At 45.9% G+C, this 21,522-nt stretch overlaps 2 protein-coding genes across 3 annotated transcripts; both read left to right on the top strand.

The window, feature by feature from the left end:
* The first annotated feature begins 1,070 nt into the window (after positions 1-1,070).
* Positions 1,071-9,242, top strand: LOC101756432 (probable histone-arginine methyltransferase CARM1). 2 transcript variants are annotated; one of them, XM_004958572.3, is made up of 15 exons: positions 1,071-1,356; positions 1,521-1,592; positions 2,770-2,875; positions 3,464-3,607; positions 3,719-3,822; positions 3,909-4,007; positions 4,089-4,158; positions 5,112-5,208; positions 5,962-6,016; positions 6,729-6,812; positions 7,407-7,484; positions 7,590-7,693; positions 7,809-7,981; positions 8,073-8,230; positions 8,775-9,242. In XM_004958572.3, exons 1-15 carry the CDS (start codon positions 1,168-1,170, stop codon positions 8,853-8,855), a joined length of 1,614 nt encoding a protein of 537 aa, XP_004958629.1. In that variant the 5' UTR covers positions 1,071-1,167; the 3' UTR covers positions 8,856-9,242. The 2 variants fall into 2 exon arrangements, with proteins under 2 accessions (XP_004958629.1, XP_004958628.1); XM_004958571.3 differs by having other exon boundaries at positions 2,767-2,875.
* A 1,531-nt stretch (positions 9,243-10,773) lies between these two features.
* LOC101755757 (stress-related protein) lies at positions 10,774-12,776 on the top strand. Its single transcript, XM_004958570.4, has 3 exons — positions 10,774-10,934; positions 11,052-11,309; positions 12,035-12,776. The coding sequence occupies exons 1-3, from the start codon at positions 10,902-10,904 to the stop codon at positions 12,506-12,508; spliced, it is 765 nt and encodes a 254-aa protein (XP_004958627.1). The 5' UTR covers positions 10,774-10,901; the 3' UTR covers positions 12,509-12,776.
* The last annotated feature ends 8,746 nt before the right edge of the window (positions 12,777-21,522 follow it).

The following is a 21,522-nucleotide window of genomic DNA, read 5'->3' as shown; positions in this document are numbered from 1 at the left end:
ATGGCCGAAATGGGAAGGAAATTACCCAAGCAGAAGTACGGACCCCATAAGTGGCCCACATGTGTTATGGGCTTTCAACGGCTTTTTTTAGCGAAGTAGTTTTTTTACTTCGACTCGTCTGGATGAAAAAACATATGGCAAAATGGCTTCCCCTAGCTGTGTAATATGGATAAAAACGATAAAATGTCTATAATATCCTTATTCTTTTTATTTTTATTTTCATTTTTCTCTTTTCTTTCTTTATTTTTTCTCCTCTTTTTAATTTCCCTTCTCTCCCTTATCCACTCCACCACTTCCTGCCCTCCTTTTCCCCGTCGCTTGGCTCTCGCTCGATCCCCCGCCTCGCCTCCTTCCCTCGCTCCGCCAGCGCCTTCCGGACGCACCTCCTCCCCTGCGCTGCTTCCACCTCGCTCCCAGCGCCAGCAGTCTCCACCTCATGTCGCAGCACCGGCCGCCTCCACCCCACGCTGCAGCGCCCGCTGCCGACTGCCCATGCTGCGGCAAGCACGTGGGACCTCACGCCGGCGACGAGGCTGGGCGGGGCCACACTGATAGCCGCGGCGTCCAGCCGTCCAGGTGAGGCAGTGGCAATTTCCCAGGTATTTTGGTATGCTGGGGATGCGGGTTGGGGAGGAAGCCATGAGGAGCTCGTTTTTCAGCTCCCCCTCTCTCAAATAGCTCCAGAGAGCGAATTTCGGGAAACCTCCTTCTGAAGCCATTTTAACCCTTTAGTGGGACTTCAGCGTGGGACTTCAGCTTCTGCTGGTGGAGAAGCCATCGCCCAAGCCTTGCCAAAGACCTTGCACTACCCAGAAATGTCCTGAGAGCCCAGTTCACAATTTACCCGATTTAGACGGGGATTAAAAACAAACTTGTGGCGCGGTTGCGGAAAGTGACGAGCTCGCACGCGAAACCTCCCACTGACTCGTGGGCCCAGTCGCCGCAAACTCTGGCGCTGGCGGCGTGTCCGCGTCGTCTCCCGCATAAAAAAGGCTTTACTTGTACGGGGGCCTCGCCACTGTGTGCAGTCCAGTCCACCCACGCGTACAAGCAGCAGCTCGCCCTCCGCCCCTCCCGCCCCCGCCTCCCCCCAAAACCCTAGCCCCCAGCTCCATTCCCCCGCCCCAAACCCTAGACGGCCTCTGCGATCCCGGGGTGCCGGGCCCAATGGCGTCGCCGGACTTGTTCCCGAACGTCACCTTCTCCGACGTCTCCGCCGCCGCCGCGCCGGCGAACGAGGGGGCCACTGCCGCGTTCGGCGTCGGCGCCGCCACCGGAGCCCCGCGCCTCAGCCTCGTGAAGGCTGGGAAGCCCGAGGTGGAGCCCACGGTCGAGATCGACCTCTTCGACGCGCAGGTAGCCGCAGTGATCTCAGCGAATGCGATTTGGGGCGGAAAGCGGGGGAGGGTAGTGGCGCTGTGTGCTGCCTCTGGGTGTAATTTGGCTTGATTGGGCGTGGTTTTGTGGAGGTGCGCGCTGTTTTCATACGTTTGGGGGCGTAACACCATTGGGTTTTGCAGATATTTAAGCTGGGGCCGAGTGAGTGGCTGTGCGTGTACGACGAGTCGGAGGCTAAGGCTGGCGTCGAGGAGGTGATATTCTGTTGCTTCGGCGGTTTGTATGTTAATTTCGTGCTTTTGTTTGGTCGATTGCCTGTGCTGACTTTGTGGGAATAACTAGTTGTGTAGCTTGGCAGGAATAGCAGGTTGCATTGCGTTGCATTCTGTTTCCGGAGCACAGATTTTTTTGGGGGGCATATTTTCTCCTAATCACTACTTAGTTAATACTAGATGAATCAGCGAAGCTGGCAAACCCCTCCTCCCTCTATATGTAAAATGATCGATGTTTCTAAATGTAGTTGAACGTAGCTTCAGGTTTGGATGGCAAACATGCGCTGGCACTTCTTTTTATCCATCTTCACAGGATTTGACCTATGCTTAGTTGAATATACACTGCCTTTCCTAAATTGCAACATAAATAGCACTCTGATAAGCACAGGCGTAGCTCGCCAAGAATTCTAGCTGGGGGCAGAACTCACCATGGTCCTGCTGCCATAGATGTTAACCGTCGCCGCTATTTTTGCTGCACGCCGTCGCTTCCCCTCCATGGATCTCTCTCTGATTTGCGCTAGCAGATTGGATCAGTCGGGGCACTAGGGAGTGGCCGATGCCCGGGCAGCTCGGCTAGGACTCTAGGGGCGGATGTTGGCCGGTGGCCGACGGCCAGCATAGAGCAGAGAATGGCCAGGTGACGGGCAGGCTCTAGTTGAGGTGCGTGTGCGTCAAGCAAAGGACTGGCTGGACCCGGCCTTCTACAGTTGGGCTACGTAAACACATCACAGGCTCACTAGGCCAAGTGGCCCATACAGCCATATTCCCCTTTCTTCTTCCTTCGCTCGACGCCCTGACCAACGAATGACGCGCGCCGTCGCCGTGATCCGCGCCAAGATCTCGCCGAGGAAGAAGGGGAGGGTGGTCTTTACTCCGCCGGGTAGCTGGGGCAGCTGCCTCACCCTGCTGTATGGGGAGCTACGCCTCTGCTGATAAGTGGTTACTATATGTCGACATGACATAAAGGTGCATGTATTTAACACACTGCTGCCATACTTGCTGACATATTAACAACTTTGTGCATAAATTCCTTACCATGGACTAGATGTATAAAGTTAATATGTGAATTTGAAGATCATTATCTTCCTTGCACATTAAAACTTTCTTGTAGTACATATTAAATGGCTTCATGTTAACTCCCAATTCTTTGAGGCAGAAGTCATTTTCAAGAGCAATTAAGGTTGTTCTTAGGACAGAAGCTGAGAGCAAAGCCTTCTCTTTAGCTTTCCAACGATGGAAACAACAAGTTATTAGTGGAAAAGCTGGTTTGTCCTTTCATGACTTGTTTCAGATAATTTCAGCAGTACGTTTTGTTGCATTGTTTATGAGTCATTACCTTAATGTTAGTTTTAATTCTAATACCCACGTAAATAGCATTGATTGTATCTCCCCATATCCACATCATATAAGCGTGAAACAATTGCCCAGAGCATGAATGAATTTCAGAGTACATACTGGCATACTGACTTGCACTGTGGTTTGCATGCTCATCTAACTCTACAATCCGATGAAATATCAGAAGAATTTTATCTCCATACGTACTCTAATTATACCTTCATGATAAAAAGCTATGTTCTTGGTCATTTCCAGAATGTGCATATTTTGCTTTGTATCTTCCAGAGAGCAACTGTCGTTCTATCAATCAGAACATAGTATTAGCCTGTGCATAATGTCAAAAAATTATTTTTGAGAAGTTGCATGAACACTCTGCACCTGCAGTGCATTAAAACAAAGATAAAATAGAGCAGATATGCTGATTGTGTAACTTATCCCACACAGATGCAACAAAATTAACAATTTTTCCTTTCCTTTTTTTGTGAGAAAAAAAATGCTTATTGGTGCTTATATGACAGGTGAGCCATTGGAGAATGGATCAATAATTGCTTCGAAAAGCAAATTTGATACAAAAATTGAGGCATCGTCAGCAAAGATGTATTTCCACTACTATGGCCAGCTATTACATCAGCAAAATATGTTACAAGATTTTGTGAGGACAGGTAACTTTTTCACTGAAGCTCAGTTCATTTTATTCCTTAATCCGCAGGATGTCATGATACTCAACTTTCTGATTAAATATTAATAGGGTAGTTTGTGTTCTTTCCCTTCAGGAACATACTATGCTGCTGTAATGGAAAACCGATCTGACTTTGAGGGCCGAGTTGTGGTCGATGTTGGAGCTGGTAGTGGTATTCTTTCGTTATTTGCTGCCCAGGTGTGCTTTAAACTTCCATTTCATCTCCTACTTCTGTCCTTTATATAGTGATATGATATGACAGATTGTGTTTGGTATGTATTTAGGCTGGTGCCAAACATGTTTACGCAGTTGAGGCATCTGAAATGGCTGAACATGCTCAACGGCTAATCTCTGGGAACCCATCTCTTGGTCAACGGATAACGGTTTGTTTTGAATCCCTTGGATCTGTTCCCTTTTTGGTCACCTTTGATCCTCAACTGATACTTTGCCCCCCTCCTAAATAGGTCATCAAAGGCAAGGTTGAGGAAGTCGAACTTCCAGAGAAGGTTGATATACTAATTTCTGAACCTATGGGTATGACTCAGAACACTCGCTTTATTTTCTGCAATGTCCTGCTAGTTTTCTGTCCCTGTGTCCAGATCCTACAATCCTATTTCTTCTGCAGTATGCTGTACACTGACTACTGTTATGCTATGGTATTATAAGTTTTTGTGGCTAGGTAAAGAAAATTTTGGGATTGTTCAACCCTAAACCTGTTATAAAAACAAGCATATCAATATGAAAACCTTTTTGGGTTAGAATTATCATTCATTTATGAGCCCTTTGTATTAGCAGTGACCAGTTGGTAACCTTGTAGGACAGGTGACTGACATCACTTGCCTTATAAACCATTCATTGAGTCTTGTTAGAGAGTTGCATGCCTGAGCTACACCAACTAATATGTGTAATTTTTCACTATGTCGTTTGATTTAGGAAATATGCTCTAATTTGCTTTCTTGTCAATATACCTTTTTAAACAATTTAGTATACTTAACATCTGCTTGTTTAAACATATATTGATAAAATTTCAGTTTACTTTAGTTAATTAGTAGCGAAGTGTTATCTGGATGTTGTGCCAACTGGCAAATGCCAATACACCAGACACGCAGAAGCTATGGTATATCACTTTTTAACCAAACAAATTCAGTTTATGTTAAATTTACACTATGATCTAAAATATTATCACACTAAAAATGACTTGGAGAAAATTGTTCTCCAAGTCAAAATCCTAAATGTGCAAAGTAGGCACTAATGTATATAAAAAAGGTCTCTGTTCTGTCGATTGTGGTCAGGCACAGTCACGCTTATAAAGATTAAACAATTTGGATGAATCAAGTATCTGGGCTTAGTCTAGCTGTTGGTTTGGGCAGAAGAAAATTTTGTTTGCAGTTACGACTTTGGCAACTCAAACTTTTTGAGTAATGGTACATCACGATTCTTTCTTTTTTTGGCTGCACTGATTACTGATTTGCATTCCTTGCTTTTAGGAACCCTTTTGGTTAATGAGAGGATGCTGGAGTCCTATGTTATTGCTAGAGACAGATTCCTTGCTCCAGATGGTAAAATGTTTCCAACAACAGGAAGGTATGTTTGCCATCAAGAGTTACATACTAAATTTAAATTGCTGCTCTGGGATCAGCATAGTCTGAAATCATTCTTGATTCACTTGTCTGTTTGCTTTCAGTTGGGGTTCAGTTTTCATGATTTTTGTCTTTACTCTGGGTTCAGTTTTTTCTACCTGTGCAATGTCCGAACAGATCGCTTGGTGGCTGTTAATCATAGATTGTGAATGTCATAATGTGCATAAATTATCAATACATTATGTTTGTCATACGGCAATAAATGTTACTGAATCACCAAAGTACATATTAGCATGATCTTAGACTTGGACCAACCTCTGCATTTCATTGGTTCAGTTAGATGTGTGTACCGTAGCAGACTTCCTGGTGCGTTGCTTCCTAAGGTTTTGAGGTATTTTTAGACCATGTAGTCAGGCCCATGGTCTGGCCATGTTATTTTTGCCTATTTCTACTTAGAGAGGCACACTAGTCATTCTGTTTGATAGCATGCACTTGTGGAGTTGAAGTCATCTGAGGCCAATAGAACCACACCGGGAGGATGCCATTTGAAAATTCAGGTGGGATTGGAATGTAATTAGGAGATCATATAGGGCTCTTTTAGAAGGTTGCTTAAGTGCTTTTCTTTTTCAACATAGTTGTTTAATGTTCTTACAAGCAGTCCAATAACATTTAAAATATTGAGCTCAGAGTAATGCATAGTTCTTTGGATTTTGTCACAAAAATACTCATTATTACTCCATGACTTGAATATTGCCAGGATTCACATGGCTCCATTTTCTGACGAATACCTTTATGTTGAAATGGCAAACAAGGTACTAAATCATCACTATGTTTTTCTTACATTCTCGTTGTCTAATCCCTTTTGTGATGTTTTATTAATATTGTCATAAACATTCATGTGCAAATGCAATCAAGGAGTTTGTTTTTGCTATCTTGAGTACTTGTTGATATTTGTTGATACTAAATATAAGAGGGTATATCACTCCTTCAATGGTGCATGCTCAATCTTTCTTATCCATGAGACTCTGAAGGGCTGAAAGCTCAACTTAATGGGTACATTGCTATTCAAGTAGCGGTAATGCCTTGACTGAGGCCTGAAGTCTAGTGCTGGATCACTGGGCATTCTGAACATAAGTACAGCGAGTATTAAGGTGGATCTGTGGGCTAGTAGGCTAACCAGCTAACCACAGGGATTTGATAATTAAATTCTGAAACCCAGTATTCATTGATGTTTAGTGTCCTATTAGGTATCTATCTAATATTAAAGCATGCTTATTGAAAAAACTTCCCTAGGTATTAAAGTATCACTTTTGCTTATCAGTCATTGATTTTCTTATCAGTGTTGCCATTTTGTTTGCTTTCCTAGAAGACTATTCGATTTGCCATGAAAAGATCCGTCTTATTTGATTACACATGCTTGTTATGAAGTAATTATCTCTTGCCGTGTGTCTTTATTTTTAGTCTCAAATCTTTCTCGTGCAACATTGTCTAATAGATTGTGCGCGCGCGCACACGCGCTTGCAGGCTCTCTTTTGGCAGCAGCACAACTTTTTTGGTGTTGATCTTACACCTTTACATGGTTCAGCATTCCAGGGATATTTTTCACAGGTTACACCTCACAGTCCCCATTCTATAATTTTGAAGAGATATATTTACTCCCTATCCAGCTTGTTTTGATGTTTTAGTTTTAAAAAACTATGGTATCAAAAACTGTAGTTTTATAAGCCAAAGATGTGCAAAACTGTGGTTTACAAAAAAGAGGTCCGAGTGGAGTTTCTAAAAGTCCAAAAAGAGCAATACCATGGTTTTATTAGCACTAAAAGGTTTGTTACATCCAAACACCCAGTAGTTTTCTGTAACCAAAGTATTTTACAAAACCATAATTTTTCCTATACTCCCAAAGTACTTTGCATTGAAGCAGGGCGCAATCTCTACTGCCTTTATGTGTGCTTGTAAATTGGAAGAATGGGCATAAGATTGGAGGAGTAGATATGGCTATTGATTACTGAAGTTGAAATTAATTGTGTTCATTTCTGAGTTCTGACACATGACCTATCACAGAAGTTTTATGGCTATAGTGAGCAGTTCTGAGTTTTCTTCTGTTACCCTTGCCTTGTTATGTGCTAGAGAGGTTCTTGTTGATCTGAGTGTTTTTTTCCTTTTTACTTGATGAATCTAAATGCTTATTTTATTCTCATGCAGCCTGTTGTAGATGCATTTGACCCAAGATTATTGATTTCTCCACCAACCTATCATACACTTGATTTTACTAGCATGAAGGTAAGATTGTGCTCCAGGGGATGAGATCAAAATTACATGTAAATTTTCTGAAAGTTTGGTTTGTTTGTTGCAAAATATCACATGCTTATTTTTCTTTTTTTCCAGGAAGAGGAGCTTTACGAGATTGACATTCCTTTGAGTTTTGTAGCATCTGTTGGCACTAGAGTACATGGCCTTGCTTGTTGGTTTGATGTATTGTTCAATGGGAGGTCAGTACATCTCAGTCTATATTGGAATTCTCTGTATACTAGTAGTATTTCTGAGTTGCAGCTATTCTTTTAAATCTGTCTCCCATCTTTTCAAACATGCTATGCTATACTGCAGCACTGTGCAAAGGTGGCTTACCACTGCTCCAGGCTCCCCCACCACTCATTGGTACCAACTGCGATGTGTGCTTTCACAGCCATTGTATGTCATGGCTGGCCAAGAAATAACCGGGCGCCTTCATCTGGTAGCCCACAGTTCTCAAAGCTACACAATATATTTGACAATGTCAGGTTAGGCACTTTCTCATTTTTTTTTCATTTCTCTTTAGTTTTCTATATTTGAAACTACAGTTCTTATGCTCCTTTCGATTCTTCCTTGAAGCTAAAATGTGGGGTGTGGAGCAAGATGGTATCCTACAGACATCTACAGGAAAACTTGAACTCAAGGAGCCATACTACAGGTTGTCTCAGCCGCAATCCTACATGTTGCAACAAGATCAGCAGCAGCAGCAGCAGCAACTACCATCTCTGAAGCCACAGGTAAGATGTGCCTTTGTTCTGTAGCAATAATTATTTCTTAGTTCATCATCCTGTACAGTACGCCACTATGAAGCATGGTAGTCAATTAAGTTGTTGGCCTGCTGTGCATCTATCCAATGCGTATGCATGGCCTTAGCACTGACACAGCTTTCATAAGGCTTGCTAATAGTTGTGGTATTCTTATTACTACAAGTCACTTGAGGAAAATTCTTGCAAAAATGCTAATGATATGTGATGGGTACTTTGATTTGTACTATAGTGTACATGTTGCAGTACTGAAGTAATGCATCATGCATGGCTCCTGTCCACTACAGGATCACCACAATGGACAAAATTAGTTTGTCTAGCGGTAGTCATTGCCATGAGATCATGATTAGCTAGGGCTCACGCCCCACACATAGGGTGTATGTTAATTGTTTTGCCTGAGAATCTCCTCTGGTGCTGTTTGGTGTTATAATTGCTGCTTCAGCTTTCAATCAGCATTTCATTGCCATTTTTGCTGCATTCATCATATGTGCTATTGTAACATTTGTACGCCAAACAGGGTTCAGAGCAGCACATGCAGGAAGGGCTTAGCCCAGGCATCACTATAGACCAAGTAGACCAGGAGTGTGGCCTTCACTAGATAGCGAGGAAAAACCTGAGTTTGCATGCTTTGCTTCCAGCAACGAGCTCAGGTCTGTACAACAGTTCCACTCATTCACTGTGCCCCTCAGCCTATGTTGTTAGGCGTTAGCTGCCAAAGGCTAATACCACATTCGAGGTGTACGAGATCATTCTTGAGTAGTGCAGCTGCAGCTAATTGTGCTCGTGTCTGCTCCGTTTCTTGCGAGGGAGTACAAAAAGCAATTATAAAGTGTATTTGGTTTCAGGAGAAGCTAAACAGCGGAGGCATATACTAACTAGGACAGTTGTATGTTGTTTCCAATATTCTTGTTACTAGAAATTACTTGTTTGATCTTGAATACGTATTCTTGATTCAGTTGGCCTCGTCTGCTTTTGTCGTGGCGCATCTTGACGCACAAATCTGCCCGGCATAGCCTGCAGAAGGCAGGAGTTTCGTTTGGTCCCCTACTGTGTCAAACGTCCGTTGGAATGCTCGGCATGTGAAATCATCATGAACCTGGTCCATAGTTTCTGGCCATCAATTGAGATCGAGTGGTAGTTGTGATTTGTGAAAGTGATGAAGATATTTCTGATGGTGGATCTAATCAGACTATTGTACTGTTGAGTCGAGCTTGTGGATCGGCTGCGATGTGGTAAAGAACTACAGTTGCTGAAGGCTGGATCCGATCTGAATCCGTCGAGCTGAAGAAAAAGGCCCAAAAAGTTGAAGAACAGCTGGAATCGGACACACGTGGGTCCGTGCAGGATGGTTTGATCGAATGCAGTTGCAGGGTGCATCAACGGTGCCGGCAATGGAATATCCCTATCCCGGCGTGCGAGCTTCTGCAAGTTGTGGTGATCTCATTTGTGCGCCATTTCGACCGTGGCGCGTGAGTCTTGTCGTATTCATTCTGGCACCGCATGCCCGCATGGGCATGTCGTCGTAGCCACCAGCTGTTAGGCCTGCGATATAATAAACGCTTCATCTGTACCAGGGTTTCGTTCGTACTAGGTGCTACACCCCTGAACTGAACGTTGAAAATGCAATGCATCATCCTGTGATCTGTCAGTGGTCATACTTAAACCTGTTGATCAGCTCATAGCGTCGCTGGTTGAGGAAGGCTTGCCTTCAATTGTAGAGTCTAATCTCGATGCGATGTTTCATAGCCAAATAACGAAGCTGAGCAAGCGAAAAACAGGCGTTGCAGACAGAATATCAAAAGGCAGCGTCTCGTCGTATTATCTTCAAATCTTTGGTTTGGTTTCTCCTGCTTATTTTTAGCACCCGTCACATCGAATATTTAGATACTGATTAGAAGTATTAAACATAGACTATTTACAAAATCCATTACATAAGTGGAGGTTAAACAGCGAGACGAATCTATTAAGCCTAATTAGTCCATGATTTGACAATGTGTTGCTACAGTAAATATTTACTAATGATGAATTAATTAGGCTTAATTAGGTTTAATAGATTTATCTCGCCGTTTAACCTCCATTTATAAGAGGTTTTGTAAATAATTTACTTTTAATACTTCTAATTAGTATCTGAACAACACATTGCTAAAAATAAGTAAAAGAACCAAACAACCCCAAATTATAGCATCCCCAACCGAGACTTCTAGAATTTGGGGTCGACATCATCAGCTCACATCACCCCTGCCCAACCGGTGCCGTCCCAGCCCCAGCGGCAAAGCCCTTCAACCACTCGTCTACCCGCGCACACAGATCGATCCCCAGCGAGTAAAAGATACAGGCCGGTCACGGCGGTGGCGACGTGGACGCGAGACCCCAGCGACGTGCCGCTCACGCGAGCCCCAACGTGGCGGCCCCGCTCCAGAGTGTTCTGGCGCCGTCCCAAACGGCCTCGATCGACCGCGCCCCGATCGGACGGCCCGACGGCACCACTCGCCTCCTATATAGCCGGCTTTCCCCAACCCTTCCGTTCCCTCGTTTGTTTTAGACTTCCAGCGAAGCAGGAGAAAAAAATCGTCTCGTCTCTTCTCTTCTTCCCGCAGTCCGGATTCACGATCAGGTTCCAGAGAAACCCCGTCTGATCCGCGAGATGGCGGAGCAGCCCAACCCCCAGCCCCAAGTGGTAAGCGTGATCCCTCCCCTCCGCTTCTCAATTTTCGGTTCCGAATGGGACGAATCGGTGCTGATTTGGTTTGGGATTTGGGGGGGTTTTGGGTCTGATCTGTCGGTTCGTTCGCAGGTGGAGAAGGAGGTGGTGGTGGAGCGGCAGCAGGAGGCGAGGAGGGCCCCGAAGCTGAGGTACCTGGATTTCGTCCATGTGGCGGCGGCGCAGGCCGCGGTGTGCCTCGCGGGGCTCTACGGGCTCGCCAAGGACCACGCCGGCCCGCTCCGCCCCGGCGTCGACGCCGTCGAGTCCACGGTCAAGGGCGTCGTCGGCCCCGTCTACGACCGCTTCCACGGCGTGCCCCTCGACGTCCTCGCCTTCGTCGACCGCAAGGTAATTAGCCCGCCCAGTCACAAAACCCAAACCCCCCGTTACTTCACTCCTGCAGTTGTTCGTCCGGCCACGGGTCTCGCCGTTGCTTCGCGGGGAAGCACGGCACCGTGGCCTCCGTGGTCTGCGCCTGCGCTCATCTGGGGCGGTTTCACACCGGCGGCCGAAACGACTCCAGCCGCCGTGTGGCGCACGGTAGTTTTGGACGGTTCTGTGCCACCGTATAGATATTTTCCTTTCCTTGCGGTGCATGATTGATGGCCCCCACGCGAGTGGGGCGTGTGCGGCTCACCTGCGCTGCGACCCCAACACTACTCGGGTGGGTGTGCGGGGTTCCCGCGGTGGTGCGGGGAATCCGCCCATGTCTCAAGTGCCATCGCGCCAGATCCCCTTGATTCCGGCGCATGTTAGCGGCACCGGGCGGAGACTACGATGCATGTTGTCGACGGCTAAATTAGCAAGGGGTTATATTACCTTGAGCTTGCTTAGTAACAAACTCGGCTATAATGATCTTTGTTTTCAATTAAATAGTAGTAGATTTCATCATTTTTAACCATATGGTAACAAATGAGTTTGCATGGTAATATTAAGCTTGCTTAGTAACAATCCAGCTGTAATGGTAGTTGTTTGTAAGTAATTGGTGGTTTTCAAGCATATGGTAACAAATGAGTCCCGTGCGTTCTTGCCTTCTTTGCTTCTTGCTGACCTTGGTGCGTGAACAATGGCAGGTGGATGACACGGTGCACGAGGTGGAGAAGCACCTCCCCGGCGCGTTGAAGGCCGCGTCAGCGCAGGCCTACGCGGTGGCCCGCGGCATCCCGGAGGTGGCGCGCGAGCTGGCCGCCGAGGCGCAGCGATCCGGCGTGAAGGGCGCGGCCCGCGCGGCGCTCGCCAAGGTGGAGCCCGTGGCCAAGGACGTGTACGGGCGCGTGGAGCCGGTGGCCAGGGACCTGTACGTGCGCTACGAGCCGGCGGCGGAGCACCTCGCCGTCTCCACCTGGCGCACGCTCAACGGCCTCCCGGTGTTCCCGCAGGTCGCTCAGATCGCGGTGCCCACCGCGGCGTACTGGGCCGAGAAGTACAACAAGGTGATCGCCGCCGCGGCCGAGCAGGGCTACACCGGGGCCAAGTACCTCCCGGCCATCCCCACCGAGCGCATCGCCAAGGTGTTCGCGTCGTCGCCGGAGGCCGAGGCCCAGTAGTGTGTTTATGCCGTTAGCGCATTACCATCACCCTGATGATGGGTTAAGCTCTGGATTGCCCTCGAACTGAAACTTGAATAAGAAAGTGAGAACCCGGGGGCTTAAGTTTGGTGGTAATGTTGTACTAGATATGGTGGTGGGACGTTGTCACGGACCATGATGATGTAGTCCACTAGCGCTCTGCTTTGTGTGGTGCTCTGCTTTCTCTGCCTTTGTATAAAAGTCGGTCGATGTCGCAATCTTTGGCTAATCCGATGCGATTAGGTTATCTCTTGCCATTTGTTTGTTTTTCCTGTCAGGTTACGGGCGAAGCCGGCAAGGGCAACTCCAGCAGGAGCGAGTTAAAAAAAAAAACGCACTCCAGGCTCCGGATGTTTTCAAATTCTTCCCTCCACCTTCATTCCGTGGGTATGCTTCTGGATAGATTCCGTGGGTCGGGTTATTCTTTGGAGTCCCTAGAGAGCTTATAGAGAGCTTCCGTCCCTTTATCCATGGTGGGTGGTGGGTCTCCAGATGCTCTCTATCATGGGTTATTCTTCGGATGATGTTAATTCTGAAGTTAGAAATATTTTTATCCATGGTGGGTGGTGGGTCTCCAGATGCTCTCTATCTATGGGTTATTCTTCGGATGATGTTACTTCTGAAGTTAGAAATATTTTTATGATCATGGGTGGTGGGTCTCCAGAAATCCTCAGAAATCCTCTATCCATGGGTTATTTTTCGATGATTTTACTTCTGGAGTTAGAAATATTTTTATTCGGATGATGTTACTTCTGAAGTTACAAATATTTTTATGATCATGGGTGGTGGGTCTCCAGAAACCCTCTATCCATGGGTTATTTTTCGATGATTTTACTTCTGGAGTTAGAAATATTTTTATGGTCCTTATTTTTTTGAGTTGAAAATATTTTTATAGTTGAAAATATTTTTATAGGTTATTCTTTGGGGTCTATAGAGAGCTAGGATAGAGGTTATTCTTGAAGTTGAAAATATTTTTATGCCCCCTAAAAATTCAATTTTAAGGGGTTTTAATTTGAGAGGAGTTGTTTTATTTTCAAGGGGTTTTGATTTGAGAGGAGTTGCTTTATTTTTCTTGAGTTGAAAATATTTTTGTGCCTCTGGAAGAGAATCTGATCTTTAGAGGTTTTGATTTGAGAGCTGCTCTAAGCTGTGCCATTGGCTGGCTTGAGAATCCTGTGTGTAGATTGCTGATAGGGAGGTTTCGTTTTTTGGTGGGAATCTGTTGGCTCAGCCTGTTGTATTTGCCCATCTGGTAGCGTGTAGAGACTAGAGAGAGCTCTCGGTGCCACACTGCCATGGCGTTTTGCGCGCTCTGGATTCCTCGTTTCCTCATTTCCTCGGAAAATCCCCCTGCACCGCTCTCCCTCCCTCGTTTCCCTCCCACGCCAACAGCCCCACCCTCGCCGCTCGCGCAGGGTCCGCCGTCGCGTGCACCCTTGACGGGGGCGCCGCCGCGCGCGCTCCCTGAGGGCCGCTACTCGCCGGGGACGCCGCCGCGCCGCAACTTGGGGGCCGCCGCCCGCGGGCTCCTTCGACGGGGAGCCCGCCGCCGCGCGCACGGTCGCCGGGGGCGCCGCCGCGTCGCTCCTTGGGGGCCGCCGCTCGCAAGGGGCACCGCCGCGCCGCCGGGTCCTCCGCGGGCACCCTCGACGGGGAGCCCGCCGCTGCACCGCTCCGTCGCGTGGGTCCCTCCCTCGCCGACGGCGTGCCCCTCCCTCGTGTGGAGGTCCGGGTACAGCCTGCATGGCGTACTCCAGCACGAGCACGGCGCCGGGCACCTCGGCGCGGCCGAGGGTGGCGCCGCCGGAGCCCTCCCGGGGGCCGAGGCAGGCAGCACTTGCCCTCTTTGGGTGCGTGATTTTGGGGCCTCGGGGAGTTAGGAATTGGAACGGGGGAGGAGAATGGGGGAGAGAGGAGACATGGAAGGAGAACGATTCAGTCGCTCCATTCTTTGGCAGAAGGGAGGAGGGTGAGCTGAGGGAGATGGAGGGTAGCACGGTAATAATTACTCTTTAGTTAGTGGATCCAAACAACCACTAAAATTTAGTCTAAAAATAAACTTCTAAACTTTAGACAGCTAAATAGCTAAATTTTAGATGGATGGATCAATCATCTTGCATGCATGCAGAGGATTTTGAAATAAAAAATCATAACTCTTAAACTGAGCATCCAAATTAAATTCGAATTGCACCATTATATTGTCTATGACAAGATCACGCTTAACTATGTTTGAATGATTTAAAAAAACATTTATAATATTTAACAAAAATAGTTTTTTATGTGTAAAAAGATTAAAAACTGTGCATAAATAATAATATACTACGAGAAAATTAATAATTTCATTTTTTTACCATTGAACTACTATCAACGTCCAATTTTAGCCATTAAAGTAAAAACTCATACATCTTTGACCATCGAACTACGGAAACCTAACAAATTTGGTTGTCTACTTGGTTTCAACTTTCAAGTGTGGTTTTGACTATATATGTGTTTTCTAAATATAAACAGTGCTATTTTAATCTAAAAAAACATAAGTAATTTATTTCATATTAGAAAAATATGAAACCAATTTCAAAATATTTTAAAAACACATATAAATCTTAAATAGAGCATCCAAATTAAATTTAGATTGTACTATTTTGTTTCTTACAACAAAATCTTCAAAATAAGAGCACGCTATAGGATAGTGTTTGGTAAAATTGTACCTTAGAATCTTCACGACTAGCTCAATTCACAAATCTCTCTCTAATCATGGATCACACGGGTGCAAATGATGACATATGCATGATAGTTGAGTAATATGGCCATGAGAATTTAGTGTGCTGTCATATGAGCGTGATTGTAGATGCATTCAACAACACATTCTCTAAGAAATATAATATTACAAATTGAATGGAAAAAATCTCGTAAAATATATTGTAATGTTTTGAGCAATAAGTTTTCCATTACTTTACACAGTTATGGGAAAAAAAGTGTACACCTCAAACAAATTATATGAATTGATAAAGAAAAGTGTGCACTTCGCGCAAATTTTATGAACTGAAAGAACAAAATGGATGTACACCTCGAAAAAATTATATGAACTCATGGAACAAAAAATATACACCTGGAACAAATTATACGAACTCACGGAATCAAACAAGTGTACATCTGAACAAATTATACGAACTCATGGAACAAAAGAAGTGTACACCTTGAACAAATTATATAAAGATTTTTCTAAAATATTTGTACCCAAGGAACGAATTTTATGAACTAAAGGAACAGAACAAGTGTATGCATTTAATAAATTATTCAAATTAATAGAACAAAGATGTATATGTTTAGAGGAAATTATACTAATTCTCGAAACAAAACTTTGTATACCTAGAACTGAATAAAGATACATATATCTAGAACAAATTGATGAACTCAAGAAAAAATTTAGAAAAAGACAATATGAACTTATGGAACAAAACATTTATACATCAAGAACAATTTATACTAACCTACAGAACAAATATCTACACAAGAGGATAAGAGGATAGGTAAAGAAAGAATGGATAATAAAAGAAAAATACATTAGATAGTGAATGAGAGTTAAATCAAATTACATAAGAGACTAAAGAAAGAAGGGAACATAAAAAAAAACCATCAAGTGCTATAGTCCCAAAATATATGATTTTAATATCAACAAATCTATAAAAGAAAAAAGAAAGTAAAACAAGTGAAACATAAAGAAAAAACATACTCCCTCTGCCTTAAGAAACAAATCATTGTGTGCTTCAAAACTTGTTTTGCAAAACAAGTCATTATATCTAATTTGCGCATGTGCATACGGGCATGCGGTTTTAGTACCAAACATAGCTAATAAATAGGGACAATCAAGATTATTTTTACCTCTTGTTAACCTATTCTATAATTTCTTAGATGAATTGGTTTTATGGGTTGGAGGAAATAACAACTTACATGAACTCACAGAGTTAATTTGGATACAAAATAACCTACCTAAAAATAAGGAAGAAAAATGAAACGGAAAGAAAAAATCACATTGTCGTGAGAAGGGAAAAAGGAAGGATGAAAGAAGAAAAACTAAGAAGGAAATGGACAGAGGAAAAAAAACATGGAAGCAAAAAGATACGGAAGACGAGAAGGAAAGTTATCAGAAAGAAAAAAGATCGAAAAAAAGCAACGAATGGAAAGAAAAAAAGAAACGGATAAACCTAAGAAAGAAAGAAACTGAAGAAACGGCCTGTGAAATAAAAACAAAACAAATAGGAGAAGGAGAAAATAAAGAGGAGTGACGTGCTGAGCTTTGACACTGGTCCTGTTTGGTTCTTTAGTGGTTTGGTTCCATGAACTAAAATGGATTACAGTCCGTAAATGCTGTTGAATAAAGACACGTTTATCCTTCTTTCCTACCCCATGTACCCCTACTATCTCCTCCGCTTACAGTCATACACCAGGAAGGCATCGTCTCGATCAGCATTGCTCGCCGACAGAAGCGGTCCCAGCGCGGCGGTGACTCCACCGTCGCGCGGGACTCCAGGGACGCGGTCATGGCGCGGTGGCTGCAGTCCGCGGGGCTGCAGCACCTCGCAGTGTCGTCAGCCGCGGGCGGCGGGGTGTCCTCGGCGACGGCACAGAGCGGGAGGGTGGCGGGGGAAGGCCAAGGTGCCGCTTGCGCAGGTGCTCCAGGCGCCGCCGTTGGACTCTGTACAGATCGAGATCGGACCCCATCGACGCCCTCGCCGTCGAGCTCCTCTTCCTCGTCCTCGACCACGTCGCCGCCGCTGACCCGCGCGCTGCGACGGTGTTGTGCGGCTTGGGGCGTCTGCGAGCCGGCAGCGGACAGCGGGAGTGCGGTGGGAGGGAGGTCGGCGGCGACGACGGCAGGCGGGAAGGTGGCGGGGGCTGGGCGGGAGGGAGAAAGGGCAAGAAATGAGGGGTAGTAGTGTCCCCAACACCTTTTAGTCCATTTTAGTCCAGTTTTGTGAGTGTTTGGCTGTTTAGTCCAACTAAAGTGCAAATTTTAGTCAAAAAAATATTTTAGTCCATAGGAATCAAACAGGACCATACTTGCATGCATAAGCACACAGCAAAATCATTAACAATGCATGCATTAAAAGAAGAGATAAAAAAATCCCTATGCAATATCCACTCTCATGTCAAGGCGTCAAAATCAAATAACTCACTTCTCCTGCATGCAGACAGCTAAGCACGCCTCACATGTATGGTCGTGGGTCCTCGTTGCACCGCGGGTGAAAAGATTACTGGGCTAGTTTACTCAAGAGGTCATCAGTAGTGTCGACTGTGGATACGTCGGCTGCAGTTGTGATGAACTGCAGAATTGGTAATCCAAAATGTTATATCTTGTGCTCTCGGCTTCACCTTTTGCTCTGCTCGGTTCAGCTTATCAGTAGGCTTATCAACTACCGAACAATATTTTTTTCTCACAATAAATCAGTCGTTTCAACTTTTCAGCTAGCTTATAAGTTCGGCTGAAGCCCTTTATCTTATCTCTTGTGGTTGGCGCCCTTTATCTCCTGTGGTTGGCGTTGGCAGTTGGTGATGTGAAAGCTGTAAGTTTTTTTGGTTCCTGTCGGTTGCGCTCGCCGAGGAATTCATGCCGATGATATACAATTCCAAGCAGCCAGCGGCCGCCTCCTCGTCGTCTCTTCTTCTCTGGGCCTCGGGTCCGAATGTGTCTTTTACGGGCCTCGCTCTCGGCGAAAAAAAGGAAGCTCACACGTTCTTCTCTCTCTCGCCCAAACTCCACTATAGAGGCTCTGTTTTCGGCCCATCGCTGCCCGCACCTACTATTCTGAACTCGGAGGCTCAGCGATGATGGATGATCTTCTCCAATTTCCACAATATGCTACTCCTGCTCTCTCGAACAGTTGACCTGATGATTAGTTTATCCCGGTCGCTTGGTCGGCTGCGATGACAATTAGTTGCAGTGGGGCGATGCCTATCCTGCTGCCTGAATGATTGCGCCGCTCAGAATCCTCCTACCCTTGGACGTTGCTCCATTCGGGCAGCGGCGGCCAGGCGAAAAGGTCGCCAAATGTGGACGGCAGCACCAAGCAAAGCGACCCGCCTGCCTGCCCGTATCCTTGCTTTACCAACTGCGGTCGGCGTCGCTGGATGCGTATGCGTGCGCGCAGCGAAGCGATTCCCCCAACGGGGAAGATAAAAAGCCGAGGCTCCGATTTGATGCGCGCGGCGGAGGGCCCACGTGTTTGACGGCAACGTCGCGATCGCAGGCGTGTCCCGGTGTATCCATGGGATGCTTTCACCCTTTTTCTGTCACTGAGTGTGCCGGCCGGCGTCCAGCTGAGGACTACTGAGCTGAGATGAGATCTGCCCGGCCTGCGTCAACGGACCACCGAGCGTGGGGAGGTCCAACCAGCACGCCTAACACGTGCTGCTTTCCGCTAGCTACCTTGAATCGGCCACGTACGGCCGGCGACTCCGTCGCCAAAGGAACACCTCATGATTACACTCATGGCTCGCGAGCACGATTTTCATGAGGTAAAAACAGGCCTGTCCCTAGTGGTGTGCGACCCGTGAGACGGTACAGGGCCTCCATTTTTCAAAGCCAATCAACCTAACCTAAAATATATTTCTTGTGATTATTTATCTCTCTGAAGCAATGACAGAGCTCAAAACTTTTTCGTCACGCCGCCGCCGTAGTGGAGGCTGGAGTTGTGGAACTTGATTCTTTAAGACCTTGTTTCTGGATGGAACGTACTCACTTACTGAGTTGCTCAGCCAGAAGACAAGCAAGTTAGTCACAAGGTAGTTTTTCTTTTCTTTACTCGATTGATCAATTCTACTTATTGCTTCACATGGACTAGTTAACAAGCTTTTGCCTTATTTTTTATACATGCGCATCAAAATGGTCTAAATATCTAATGTTTTATAATCGAAGCTATATCTTCTGCAGACCAACTAGAAAATATGATTCTGCTCACCAAAAGCGTAAGAAAAAAAAACAAAGGATAAGGAATGAACTCAACCTCAGAAAAAAAAACTATGAATAAATTTATTATAAAAAAATAGCTAGTAGATATCGCTTAGTTCTATACGGGGCCTCACAGTTTTTGCCGGGACGGCCCGGGGAAAAAAGCACTGCATTATTTTTTCCTTCTATAAAACTTTGAGTGTTTCGTCCCTGTAAAACGAATTTCATCACTAAGTTCAGAATGCAAGCCTGAAGCCCAAGAAAAACACGAACGCTGTTTGGATCCCTTTTCCACCAAATAAGTGTCTTACCTTAGCATCAGCTAATGAATAATATACTTCATAAAAGAAAACTACAAATCGAAGTTGATTTTGACGACACAATGCATCTATTCGAACACTTGCAATGAAGCATTTACTTACTTGTATTCAAGGAAATGGATTTACATACAAATGATACTTCCATACAACATATATTTTCAAAGTCATCTCGTCATCCTCTTGTAGTTTGACACATGAGACATGGAATTGTGAGTCAACATACAATTGAGATGTCTTAAAGTCTTGTATTCGTGGAGGGCTTTTGAAGGAACATCCACAAGTACGGGTCCGGGATCGCTCCCACCAAATGAGGCTCTTGTCTTAATGCGAGGTAGGATTGGTAGGTTTATCGTGAGAGGAAACTATGAGCCAAAGTGGAACATGATGACATAAGCCCGTCCACATTCAATGTATATGTTAATAATGTCTTTACTTGACATCAAATACCTATAACCGTTGTAGGAAAGTATATTTATGTATACATATCTGTGTGCACGGCACTTCAGAGAAACACGTCATTGGATCTATCCCCGCAATTGTAGCCCATCTAGTGTAAAGGTTTTACTTTTACGTTTTGCATCAAAACAAACACCGAACATGGCGTGTTCGTGAAACAAGTTGATCAATATATCCCCGCAAGTTGATCACAAAGTAAAAAGGTTGGCTCGAGACGCGAACAAATATGGTTTGTTTCTAAAGGAACTTTACCCGGCTATATTGTGGCGCGCAAAACAATGAAAATTGCTGCTAAGTGACAGTTCTTATAGCGAGGAACATTGGATTTTGAAATGAGTAATGTTTTTTTTCCAGGTATAAAGCAACGTAAAATTTCCACGCTGAGTGATAAAGCGTTTCTGCAAAAAATATTGGTCTAAAATAAGACAGAGATACTCAAATCCCTGTATGGCGAAGAAAAAGATGAAGATGCGGCAAAAAACCATCCCATCTCCCCGTGAAAACCACCTACGTCGACACGACACTGTGGCGAAAGGGGCACCGAACCCGTCGTCGTCGTCGTCTCTTCAATCCCAACCCCGCACCCAATTAACGCCGCGCCTCCCTTTTAGGGATGTCAACGGGGCAGGTCGGGGTTGGGTGGAGCTTCCGCGAACCCGCCTCCGAAATCCGAGAATAAAACCCGATCTGGCCCCGAACCTCATTTGGAGTGAAAATGTGCACCGCCCCCGAACCTCGCGGGCCCCGAAACCCGATGTGACCCTGAAAACCGAGCCCCTCACCTCTGCCAGCACCACCGCCGCCCCTCACCTCTACCAGCGCCACCGCGCCCTCCTCCTGGCCGCCGGCCGCGCCATTCCCTCCATCCCCACCGCCAGCTTTCAAATCGAGCCCTGCTGCAGCCGAATCGCGCTCCTTTGCCGCCGCTGGTTTAGGGTTGCGCACGACGATGGAGGGCTAGGTGGCGCCGGGTTGGATGATAAGGAGCCGCGGCCCGCGGGGGTTCAGGCTCGGCAGCGCGTGGCGACAGAGGGCCAGGTGGTGCTGGGGAAGAGAGGGAGGAGCGACGGGTGGCGCAGAGAAGAGAGGAAGGAGCGGCGAGCGGCTCGGAGAAAAGAGGGAGGAGCGGCTTGCGGTGTGGGGAGAGAGGGAGGAGTGGCGTGTGCAGAGGCAGCCGACGGCGCGGGGAGAGAGGGAGGGGTGGCGCGGTAGAGGCGTGCGGACTGTAGGCAGGGTTCCAAGTTGGGTGGGCTATATATGTTATTGGGAAT

The sequence above is a fragment of the Setaria italica genome, chromosome II, assembly GCF_000263155.2.
Source record: "Setaria italica strain Yugu1 chromosome II, Setaria_italica_v2.0, whole genome shotgun sequence".
NCBI classification, from domain to species: Eukaryota; Viridiplantae; Streptophyta; class Magnoliopsida; order Poales; family Poaceae; genus Setaria; species Setaria italica.
This window is presented reverse-complemented; position numbering and strand designations above follow the sequence as displayed.